The 13,201-nt window shown below is 36.9% G+C and overlaps 1 protein-coding gene across 1 annotated transcript in view; it reads left to right on the plus strand.

Annotated features, from left to right (window-relative positions):
• Positions 1 to 8,702: 8,702 nt before the first annotated feature.
• Positions 8,703 to 13,201, plus strand: part of SYNPO2 (synaptopodin 2) — a gene marked incomplete at its 5' end in the record, with an annotated part of 93,475 nt that continues 88,976 nt past the window's right edge. The window contains one exon of the mRNA XM_083367358.1: positions 8,703 to 8,807. Coding sequence (XP_083223484.1) covers positions 8,703 to 8,807 — 105 coding nt within the window. The remainder of the gene's footprint in view (positions 8,808 to 13,201) is intronic.

Consider the following 13,201-nt stretch of genomic DNA (forward strand, 5'->3'; position numbering starts at 1 on the left):
CTAAAGAGGGACCTTAACTCAGGGTCTCCTGGTGTCTAGCCTGATACCTCAATCATTACATCAAACTGGCTCTCTTATATACAGATCTTATATACAGTACAGATCCTTATATTCCATTTTATATTATATCTTTACGTGGGGGGAAAAATCTATTTATTTTGTTCTTTTTATTAATCAGCTACCAGCTCATAAGAGCATTCAATCTCTTATTCTACAACTCAGCCTTAATGAAGAGTTTTTCTCAAAGGCAATGTGAAAGTCTAAGTTTCTAAGTTTCTACGTTTAATATTTTAAACATAGTAAAACAATAGTGACTTCTACAGAAACCACTAGAGATGTTCAGTAAAGCTTCTTCTTTTATATAATTGACTCTGGTTCCCAGGAGAGTCTGTGAGGGGCATAGATGCCTTTTTCTAACAGAGATGATGGTAGAGGATATTTTTGTAACATTCCTGGTTTCTATTTTATTTTATTTTAAAAGAAGATAAGAAAAACAATATTGTATGTGTATATGTACACTTTGAGAGCGAGCAACTAAATTTCATTTCTAATGTGTGCCATTGTGACCACAGTAAAAAATGACAATAAAAGTTATCTGTCTGTCTGTCTGTCTAAAGGAGTTAGGAGCAAAATGGGCTCTAAAGAAAGGTTGTATAGCCTACACCCATCCTGTAGTTTAATACACTAAACTACATCATGTTAATTCACTTTAAACACATTTTGGCCTTTCTTATTTTCACAAAAAGACAAATGACAATTTATTAGAGTAAATTCTAAGAATGTGGAAATCCCCAAACATGCAAAGTTAGATGGAAATTTAAGCTAACCTGAAAGAAGATGCATCACTAGTGTGAATGGAGCCTCAGATATGTGGCAAACTCAGACATTCCTCATACAGTACGTACTCTCTGAAGCTGATTTCCCCAATTTACATTTTCACAAGAGAGAGCTGCATGCCCTGGGTCACACAGAAATCAGATTATCCTATCCCGTTCCCTTGTGTTAGAGAAGAAGAGTTTCTGATTTTGAAAAAGACTGCAGAACACCTGGAGAAAAGGAGCAAGAAATTGTATGCCAAGGGAGTGATCTTTTCAGCCTCTGACTAAATTAAAACAAAACCCCAAAAAGGGATCCTGGAGAAAAAGTGCACAAAAACCAAGAATTGCTTCTATAATTATAGTAGCCTGACCTTGTCATGATCTCTTTAGGGCTTTATAATTTTTTATATATTTTGCTATTTGAACTTGTATTTGTTTTAGATGTTTGCTGTGTTTTGAACAGTTCTTTATTTTAATCCAAGAATATGTTACATAACTAAAATTATGGAAGCTTTTTATGTAGAGAGTATAATTATGAATAGTATTTTTAAAAAATACTGGATGCAGACAGGTTTTGTAGCAGTTCTCACTGAAATCATTGGGATTTTAATTATATTATTTCACTACCTGCTGGGCCAATACAGTTACTGTATAGGTAGTCCTTGACTTACAACCACAATTGAGCCCAAAATTTATGTTTCTAAGTGAGAAATTTGTTAAGTGAGTTTTGCCCCATTTTATGACATTTCTTGCCACAGTTGTTAAGTGAATCACTGCAGTTGTTAAGTTAATAAACACAATTGTTAAGTGAATCTGGTTTCCCCATTGACTTTGCTTGTCAGAAGGTTGTAAAAGGTGAACACACTGCAACCGTCATAAATATGAACCAGTTGTCAAGCATCCAAATATAAATCATGTGACCATGGTCATACTGTGTTTCCCCAAAAGTAAGACCCTGTCTTACTTTCTTTTGGGCTCTGAAATAAGCAGAAGGCTTTACTTTCAGGGAGGGTTTACTTTTTGCCGGTACCGGCAGCAGTAGGCCGTGAGCGGTGGGGGTGGGGCAGGGCCTGTGCATGGGGTGGACCAAATATGGTACTGGTGTGGCCATGGTGGGCGGTGGTGGAAAGGGCTCCGAGCCTGGTGCTGGGCAAGTCGGCCCAGATCTTCCATGTGACCACTGGAGTGCCCCCCCAGCCTGCCAGGGCCCTTCACCAGTGGCTGCTGGTGGAAGTGGGTGCTCCGGCGGCTGCACAGAAGATCTGGGCCAATTTACCCTGCGCCGCGCTAGGGTTTACTGTCAGGGGAGGGCTTATATTAGGCCCAACCCCCCAAAAATCAGCTGGGACTTACTTTTTGAGTAGGGTTTTACTTTCAGGGAAACACAGTAAGTTTGAAAAATAGTTATAAGTCATTTTTTTCAGTGCTGTTGTAACTTTGAATGGTCATTAAATGAACTGTTGTAAATCAAGGACCACCTGTCTTGATATAACATGCTTAATCTAGTTGCTGACAACCAGGAGTCACATAATATATTGAATCATATATTCATTGAGCTAGCTGCATACGACTTATTGTGCCAGAGCAAGAAATTGATTGACTGATTATGTGCAACAAGCCATTTTCCGCTCCCAGTAATCACATACTATAGATTTCTTCCAAACCTAATTTTCAAAGTATTCCAGTTGTAAAACTCATCACCACTATAGTTGGTTCCATAACTTTGCTGCTCACTGTTCTCTTTCCTTCTACATTTCCCAGCACTAGAGCCTTCTCTACGGAGCTAAGTCTTTGTATATGTCTGAAGTAGCAGGATAATTTGGGCCTGGCCATTTGTGCCCCAAGTGAGAACTCTGGATTGAATTGTTCAATGAATGGGTTGGGGTTTTTTTGCCTGCCCAAGTCTTCTTCAAAACCAACATTCAAAAACATCAATACTTTTGCTACCCTGCTTCTTTAAAGTCCAATTTTCATTTTCATAGAGCATCACATGGGAATCCCATGCCCTACATGATTTTGATCTTTACAATGTAGACATCTCACAACATTTGAGCCTTTTTTCCAGGATGTTCATAACTGCTCTACCAAGTAGTAGTCTTTGACTTATTTTTTGACTGCCTGTTTCTTTACTGTTTATGGTTGATCATAAAAGACAGAAACTGAGCACCACTTTGATAACTTCACTGCCATTTCTGAGGTTGGTTGTTCTCTTTTTCATTTGTTTGGTCTTCTTTATATTTAATTGCAGTCCCATTTTTTTCACTCTGCTCCTTGACTTTTATTAGTAGACCTTGCAGTTCCTTTGCATTTTCCACTATCAGGGTACTATCATTAGCATAATGCAGGATATTGATGCTTCTTCCTCCAATTTTAAAATCACTGACATTTTCCTAATCCAACTTCTCTTAGTATATATTCAGCCTATAGTTTGAATAAAAAAGGGGAGAGCATATAGCCATGATGCATTCCTTTGCAAACCTGGAACTGCTCTTTTTCACTATGTTCATATTGTGGCTTCCTGACATGCAGGGCTTTTTTTCCCATAGAACGCTCAGAACAGCGTTCTGGCACCTTTTTTGCACACACACACACACAAAAAAGCTGAAGGAAACTGTTCCCGAGAGCCAAATTCTCCTCAGGCAGCCAGGTTGCAGAGCAGCAGAATGCATCACAGTGACGGGCCTTCAGATGGCTCAAATCGAAGGAAATGTGATCCGTACAGGCTAATTTAAAAGTGGGAGGGTAAGAAGGGCTGAGTGTGAAGAGGTTGCCTAGCAACCTGCTTAAACAGTCTCTGTAACTTTCAGCTCCCGGTGCCTTGCCTTTTTTAAGCTGGGAAGTTGAAAACAAGGCTAAAAAGAAGGCAATAGAGTGCTATCAAGGAAAATGTATAGATATAGCCAGCAGACATTTAGGAAACCTTTATTTTTCATACACTGTTCGAATTTTGTTTTAATGCCATGGTGATACACAATCAAATGTAGTCAGTCTTTTTTTTTTTAATCCCAACGCATCTGTTTGTTAAATACAGTATAACAAAGTTTTGGATGATGGAATTATTTTTTTTCTAAGGATAACTAATGATAACAGCTCTTAAATCTGTTGTTTTGTTTTATTTTTGCACAAAAAATTGTATAATTTGCATTTGCATTCATTTACAAATAGAATATGTTGTTAAAATGTATTGGTGTTGAAATAATTAGTGCACACATATACCTAAAACCAGTTTATTGCATTTGGCAATTGTACTAAAAAAAGTCTTATTGTCAACCAATATAATTCATTTAATTTGAAATCAAGTGAAAAATTGATTTAAATTATTTTATTAAAACAAATTAATGGCAATTCTTTTATAAGAAGTTGCCTCAAACAAAATGAGTTTGACATGCCTGCTGTAGATAGTTGAATGCTCCAGAATAAATTCTAGACCAGGCCTGTACATGCAGCCTACCAAGCACCCTTGGACAGAGCACAGACTTTTTTTTAAGTAATAAAATCACCACCACTGCCCTGAAAGTCATGTTGCCTAGTGCCTCCATGGCTTACCACAAGCTCCAACACTGTAGATGCTCCTCTAGTCACCAAATCATTGATTAGCCCACCAGCATTCCTTTGCAGACCACAAATATTTTTAATTTATCAGTGTGGGCCTTTCCCCTCTAAAAGTTGCACAGACCTCTTCTAGATTTTCCTCTTGTCTTTCTGAGTTAACTCCTTGGTCTGTCATTGAGCAAGAATTGACTTTGTAGGGAAGCATATTATCATTTGATGTATATTTAACATATGTTCTACCTTTATTTACCAATTATATAATATTTGTATGCAATCCACATGGCGAGGTTTGGGGCAACTTACAATAGAAAAAAATATATATTTAAAATCATAAGATTAAAACATAAAAGCAGGGCTTTTTTTCTCATAGAACGCTCAGAATGGTGTTCCGGCACCTTTTTTTTTGCACACAAAAAAAAGCTTTTGCACAAGCTATGCTTACTCCCTCTATTGGCTTTCAAAAGCCTATTGGCTTTCGAAAGCCAATAGGAATTGCTGCTGAGCATGCCAAAAGACCTGGCCGGCAAACGTTGCACCGGCAATTTGTCTGCAGCGAAGGCGAGTTGGCAGGAACTTTGCAACCCTCCCTGCTGCCCAACTACACCATCTTAACTAGGTAAATAAGAGAGGACAAGGAGTGGGAGGTGGGTTCTGCAGAGTCCATGTGCACTCCTTCCTTGTGCTCACCCATGTCGGCCAGGCTGGTGGCCTACCCGATGCTGGACCTGCGCCACCGTCGCCTCGCCCTGCGTGCCTAAGTGGCCACCCTGCATCGCCTGGCCCGCACCGCCTCCGCTGCCCACCCCGCACAGCCCTGCCATATAGAGGGGGCCCCACTGATCCCACAGCACAAGCTGTGCTGGCTTCAGCCCCAGGGGGCAGTCTGCCACCAACACCCCTCGCACCCGTGACTGCAGCAGCGCCGCTCCCCCGCCTCTTGCACCCGCCAAGATGAAAGTTCTGGCACCTTTTTTTTAAGAAAATAAGCACTGCTGACATGTATATAAGTTTCTCATGAAAACAATCAGATGTTCTGAGATTCCCATTTTTCTGAGTATATTCCACAGTTTGATGTGATTGACGCAGTCAAAGGCTTTTCTGCAATCAATGAATCACATAATTTTGGATAATTCTTTTGGCTTTCTTAATTATCAAACATGCATCTGCTATGTCTGTGTTCCTCTGCCCCTTCTAAAGACAGCTTAAACATCTGGCATCTCTTTTTCCATGTAGGACTTGAAACTGTATTGGATGGGCTAAGCATTATTTTACTAGCATGTGAAATTAAGGGTATTTAATGATACTTTGGACAATAAGTTAAGTCTGTCTTCTTTTTTTTGTATTGGTAATGTTGATTGACCTCTTCCAACCTTCTGATCACTGTGTCATTATCCAGATTTGCTGACTAACTTGGTTAGAATCTCTACTGATCTTTTTTTTCCCTGTTGAATGTCATATTTCAGAGAGCATTCTTTCAGTTCCTGTAGTGACCAGAATGCTACCTTAATTTAGTACCAGAGGTTCTTTTAAAGTACGGAATATCTTCTAAGATAAGATAAAAAGGTAAAGGTTCCCCCGCACATGCGTGCTAGTCGTTTCTGACTCTAGGGGCCGGTGCTCATCTCCGTTTCAAAGCCGAAGAGCCAGCGCTTGTCCGAGGACTTCTCCGTGGTCATGTGGCCAGCCTGACTACACGCCAAAGGCGCACAGAACGCTGTTACCTTCCCACCGGAGTGGTCCCTATTTTTCTACTTGCATTTTTACGTGCTTTTGAACTGCTAGGTTGGCAGAAGCTGGGACGAGTAACAGGCGCTCACTCTGTTACGCGGCACTCGGGATTTGACCCGCCAAACTGCCGACCTTCTGATCGACAAGCTCAGCGTCCTAACCCACTGAGCTACCGCGTCCCTCTCTAAGATAAGATAGTGGTTCCCATTTTTTTTCACTTTGCTTTCCCAGGATTTAGTTTCTTATCCTGTCATCATCCTCATTACTCTTCTCTGAAACTGTTCCATTTTATCTGAAACTTTTTAAAAATGGGTGCTGAAAACTGGAGAAAGGTCAGGTTTGACCAGCGTAGAATGAAGTGGAAGTATTACTTATGTGATTTGGAAACTATAGTTATATTCAAGTATTTTTGCAATCAGCTACATTGCCGAATTGATGACTTCACAATCCACAAATATTCCAAGACCTTTTCAGGAATATATACCTAGCCGCAGTCATCCCACTCCCATTCTATATCTGTGAAAGTCATTTTGTTGTTTTTGTTCCTCTTAAATATCTTTATCTTATATCTTAATCAAGATTGTTTTTACTTTTTAAATTTTCTAAGATATTGTCTATCTTACCCAATTTCGTGTCATCAACAGATTTGGTAAATAGTCCCTCCATCTCTTCATTCCTGCCATTAATAAAAATAGTGAAGAGCAGAGGACTTAGGATTTAGCTTGCAATATCTACTCAGCATCTCCATTTAATATGGGACCACTGATGAACAGTGTCTGTATGATTCTTGAGCCAACTATATAGCAATTTCATGGTTATGCCAACCCAGCTTTTTATTTAAAACATAGTGCTTTTTGTTTTCAGCCTCTGCCAACTGCAGCTCATTCTGAACTTTCCTGACACTGTATATGTTGTTCTATATTAACTGTATATGGTAATATGTCCCTCTTTTCATCTTACATATGTTTTTTTAAAAAAATATATCAGTATTTAAAAAAAGATATGCATTTTAAATACCAATATGTTCAGCCATATTGGTTTTTCCTGTGGCTTTCCACTTTTTCTTTCATTCAGTATGTTTGCAGTTGTAGTTTTAGCATCTCTTTCTCTTCCTCCTCCTCCACCTCCCCATCTTTTTTTGTAATTTATTCGTCTTGACCTCCTTTTAAAATTCTTTTTAGCATTACATAACCAGTTTCTTTCAAAATTCCTGCTACTTTTACTTCCTCTTTGCTATTGATTATTATCAAATCAAATAATTCCTTTGTTACTTCCTTTTTACTCCAAAGGAAAAACTTGTCAATAACATAAGTCAAGAATTTCCTGGCATGATGATGCTTGGCAGTTTGTCCTCCTGCAAATATTGAAGCAATTCAAGTCTCCAAAAATAAATGTCCATTACTAATTATGTTGTGTTTAAAAAAACAAAACAAAATGTGCATGCTGACATCACAACACATGTGTTTGCATCAGGTGGAAATGTGGACTTGCTACAAGAAGAATTGAGGAATGACTATAAATTCCTGTCCATTAATCTTAATTTCAATCTTGAGGTTCCCCCAGATTTTATTTCTTCCTGATGAAATTCTGAACCAAACTTTCCAGCATAATTCACCATTGCTACTTGTCTCTAATGCTGCTGTGAATTGCACATCTGAATAGCCACAGGTATGATCTTCACTCATTTGAATTATTACCTCCTTTGATATGAAAGTGATCTTCTCCATTTGCTCTTTAGGTTTTTTTAAGGAAACAAATATAAATTGTGGCTTTTACACATAACAATGGGGAAAAGAACATATATGCCTGATTCATACAACATCCTGATTTGGTTTTGATTTGCTACATTCAACTGAGTTTTGTAAAACATGATTTATTGCTTAGTTCATAGTTCAAAACCAGCCAATCACTTGAACATACCCTGGCTTAGCATGGGGTGTGAATGCAGGCACTGGAAAATTTACACCAGAAAGAACCAGGCATATGTCAAAAACTCAGGCTATTATTTGATAATTGTAAACATCCTATCACAGTGGGTCTATGGGTAAATTCTCAGTGGGGTGCTTCATGCTAGTATCTGATGAAGAACTGGGGAGGAAGATAACTTTTTCCTCTTCTCCCCCTGCACTTTGTTTGGGTTATAAGAATACAAAATGTGTTGCAACTATAGTTTAACAAGTCTGGTACCACTTATAAAAGTAAACTCTCTGTCTTAAATCATTGCAGGAAGATTAACAAGTCCTTTGACCTGGCTGTTTTGATTTAGCTGTCACAGGCAAATGCTCTTAGATTTAAATATAGCCTTTTTTGCCTCACAGCCGAGTGCTTTTCATTTGTGTTCCTCTGACATTACCATGAAGGTGGGCTGAGCACAGCAAATCTGACGAAAAAGTGGGCTGATCCCTTGGACTGGAAGCGCTCCCTTGCTCTCAGTCAGTGACTCTGTTAGCCAAGTGCAGAACAGAGGCAGTGTCCACGGCACTGATTCTGTCTCTCCTGTCTAACACCATCTAGAAGGCAAAGTCCAGTTGAAAACCTCCAGCTGCAGGATTTTTTTAAAAGACTTTTTTTTAATGAATATTGACTGATTTTCCCAGAAAGATAATGGGTGTACAGGATTATATTTGCATCACTATGACTGGTGGGGCACCTTGGGGTTTCAGACTTCAGGGTGGCAAGGAAGAAAAGCAGCCTTTGCAGATTGCCAAGGTAAGAAAATAAAGAGTATCTTCCTTCCTGTTTTAATCAGTGTGTGTATTTGTACATGTGCGTAGAGAAAAAGAATAAAAGCTATGTGTAGTATAATTTGATAGAACACTTGGAGTACAGTGCTTACAGAGATTATTCAAATGTATTATCATATGCATTTTTAAAGAAGACTATCGTTTTAAAATGTTCCTATCTTGATATCTTTGAAAGTACAAAGAGATGCCCCATATATATATATATATGTATCTTCTGAAGTGTTGATTAATTTTAACTCCTGCTGAAGTTGAATGGCATTGAAAGGACACTCAGCAGTAAGCACTAGGATTTGAATGAGCAGCGCCTCATCTGATGAGAGATTTGTGATACTTTTTCTTCTAGTTTTGGCAAAGAAGTAAACTTATGGCTGCAAGGGAAAAATTGCACCTAATCTTTCACTTAGTTTGGACAACTCAGTCATGAGGCTATTGTCTCATATTATGCAAACTGACAGTGTTAAAATACTGTTGATGACAAATGTTTTTTACTTGGAATGTATTTTACAGGTGAAAGCAAAATAACAAGGATCTGAGAATTCTAATTACTCTAAAATCCTCCAATAGCCTAATCAAAACCAATAGTTTTTTAAATATTGACAATAAGTAGTTAATGAAATCAAAAGATTTTAAGGAAGATCCTAGCTTTCTAAAATATAATCTTTGCAAAGCTTTTTGAGGTGTGACTAAAATTGAATATGTCAAGATAAGTCATTATGCATAATGACTACATAAAACAAATCATAATTTTGAATTTAGGAATCAATATACAAGCAGCCCTATATTTTGCACAAGCAAGTAAAAATCAGCATATTAGTTCTGCATATTCAAGCAAAAGATCATGTTTTCTCTATCCTGTGCATATATAAATATTCAGATACTTTGATTCAGTGAAACGTATTTTTACTATACAACTTGCTTTCATTAAGAAACAAATAAGGAATAAGGAAAAGTTTTCATTGTCTTTTCATTGATTCAGGAATATGATATAGTAGTTGGAGGACTGCCAAAGATTACTGTAATATTTTGTTGAACCATTTTATATCAGTTTTAGTATTTAAAATAAAATAAAGTTTATAGCAACTACTTTTTTCAGTCAAGGACTAGTTGTCTTTCATGTTCTTCCTCTATCTTAAAAGACCAACAGCAAATTCTTTTGATACATTGACAGTAAGTGGTTAATGAAATCAATGTACTAATATCAAAAGAATATTATCATTAAGTAATTTATACTCTGAAAGTAAATTTTCTTTTAGCAAAACAATAAAAAAGAGCTTTCTATTTTGAATGTAATTATACAGTAGTTTGAACACAGCTGTGATAATGGAATTCTGCCACCTAGTGACACAGGAAAACACACTATAGAAATTAACAGAACAAGCAAGGTTGTAGGGTGAATGCAATGTAAAGCTGATAGCATGCAAATAGAAATATTGAAAGACACTGCTCACTGAGATCCAGTGGGTAAAAAAAGAAAAAGCAAGTATCTCTTTCACCATGGATTTGTACAAGGAATCGGAATGATGCATTCTTATCAGAGTGGAAACTACATTCATTGTATGCAAAGATTAGGGATGGTTGGTTAGTAGATATTTATAGTAGATATCACTGCAAATATAAAAACTGTTGTGCTGACTTAAACTAAATCTATATAGTCCAGCAGGAGATAAGGAGTTGCCTATCATCTATGCACATTTTTGGCATGTGGTTTTCAATGATATAGTTCCTTTTAAGTCTCACATGAGCTTCCTTTGCTGGCCCTCTCTGGTTTTCACTGATTGTTCAGTAATATTTCACCTTTCCTTCAAGAGCTCCTATACATTTATCATTCCTTCTTTCAGCTTTATCTGCACAAGAGCATATATAGTGTTCAAGCTTAGAAAGAGTAACTAGACAGTGATTTTTTGTGACAGAAGGTAGACTTGAAGTTGAGGTTCCTAACAGAACCTCATAATCATTCCATCACACTGGTTTCATGAACACATGTAACTGTGTAAAAGCAATCATGATTATTTCTGACAAAGTATCAGTAGAGGCTGATGAATAGGAAAGGATTAATTTAATCAGATATGTAGAACAAAGAATTAGTTAAAGGACTGCATAACACAAGTAGAAAGTTGGAATAAAAAACATGTAAAGCAACTTCAAGCAACTAGCCAGTCACTGAATAACATTAGTTATAACTCATATAATTGCACTTTCTTCCCAAAGTATTAATGACGATTCTTTCAAATGAATAACTTCCTATACAGTGATCTGATAATATTCAAGTTTTGGGTGATGAGTCTACTGAACATGCTGTGCTGAAATGAATCCTTCAGTGCTTATCCATGGTGGCTGTTTGAAATGAAAATGGACACATAAAGTTGGGGATGAAGTGAATTCTAATCCATGAAAATGTAGGCAATTATTATTTTCTGTCAGTCTGTAAGATATATCAAGATTCAGTAATTTTTGGAAAAATGGCTGCAAAAGGAAAGAGCAAAATGTGCAATAAGATAGCTGCTTTTGATAAATATAGAATGCAGTCTAATGCCTGTTCCAGTAATTTTCCCTCTGCTTAATGTGAAACATTACTTACTATAATATATTTACTTTTGCATGGATGAGAAAAAACTATAGCTTTTATTTAAAAACGATATTTTTTTATTTAAAGAAAGCAAGCTTTAAAACAAACCCTTATAGAATTTTTCATGACAGTCATGGGACTGCATCTGTTTAGAATCTTTCCCAGCACACTGTTGGCCAGTGTGAGGACAAAAGTTGCCAAATCTCTAGCATGTTCTCTTATCTAAATTTCCCAAGAGAACTGGTGATTCAGCAGATCTCCTAAGCATCCTGCTTGGACATCTATGCTCTCTGAAAAAAATCTGGGGTTTCAGGCATGGCTGGTACTAAAAGATTCTTGAACTACTTCTATCTGTTTTGCTCTGCAGTTTTAAACTTAGATTCATGTGACTATTTTCTGTTTATTTGTGGAATGTGATCCCCAAAGCTTGTTCCTGTCTTTGATCTGTATATACATTCCCTATGAATATACTGTATATACTGCTCAAAAAAAATAAAGGGAACACTTAAACAACACAATGTACTGTATTTAATAGTAGGATGTCTTATTTTTGTTCCCTTTATTTTTTTTAGCAGTATATTTAAAACTCTGCCAGAATCCAATGGGATTCTGACCAATTTGTTTAGATGAGTTCCCAGTTCTGCTATCAGACTCTGTTGAAGAGAAATATAGTTAAGATTACTGTATATTTTGAGGCCTAACTTTGTATTGGCTGGATTCACATACTGTGGGAAATTTTGTTTTCTTTTAGAAATAATTAGTTTTATGAGTCCCAACTGACTGAATTTATGCATTGAACTAAGTGATACGCCATCATTTTATGCTTGTCTTCACGTAATCAGACAAACTACATAATATTTGTCAAAGTGTGTGAACCCAGTTATTTACTGTAACTGTAACTAGAGAGCTCCCTTATATATAACATCTGTATGTATAAAGACACTACACATAGGATCTAGGATCCAAATTCTTGACTCTAGATATGAAAAATATGGTACTGAAATGTTGGAATACCAGTTGAAAAACTCTTCTATTCTGCTGTCTTCAGTCTAAACATTGCTGAATAGACAAATGTTGCAGTGGACTGCCGAGTTAGCTACTGCAAGATGATCACACAGACTGAGTACAAGCAAGAGCATGTCAAAGTATCAGCAATGGTGCATTGAAATAGCAGCAAGCAAGAACTGATGGACTATAAATTAGACAAAGTAATAGAAAATGATAAATGCTCTAGGGACTTTAGAACTCAGACAGATAAGCACCTGCCACATTACACCCCAGACTTAACAATTGCCCATTACACTCCAGATTTAACAGTTACCAATAAGAAAAATAAAGATAGTGGATATTGCAGTACCTAGAGAGAGCAAATACAATGGAAGCTTTACTTGCAACAGCTTACAGTACGTCTTATACCTTTAACGCTTTCCGCTTATCCCAGGTTGATAGATAGATAAAAATGCTGAATCCAATCTAAACATCTGGCTGACTGTGTAACCAAAAATACCCTTCATCTGTCCAACTCAGTCATGAGGCCATTGTCTCATATTATGCAAACTAACAGTTTTAAAATACTGTTGATACATCTTTTATTTGGTATGTATTTTATTGATAAATACAAAATAATAAGGATCATATAATAATTCTAACTGCTTTGAAATCTTCCAATAACATAACCAAAACCAATAGCAAATTCTTTTTAAACATTGACAATAAATGATTAATGAAACCAGTGCACTAATATCAAAAGAATGTCATCAATAAGTAAGTAAATTTTCTTTTGGAACAACAGC

The sequence above is a fragment of the Vipera ursinii genome, assembly GCF_947247035.1.
Source record: "Vipera ursinii genome assembly, chromosome: 7".
NCBI classification, from domain to species: domain Eukaryota; kingdom Metazoa; phylum Chordata; class Lepidosauria; order Squamata; family Viperidae; genus Vipera; species Vipera ursinii.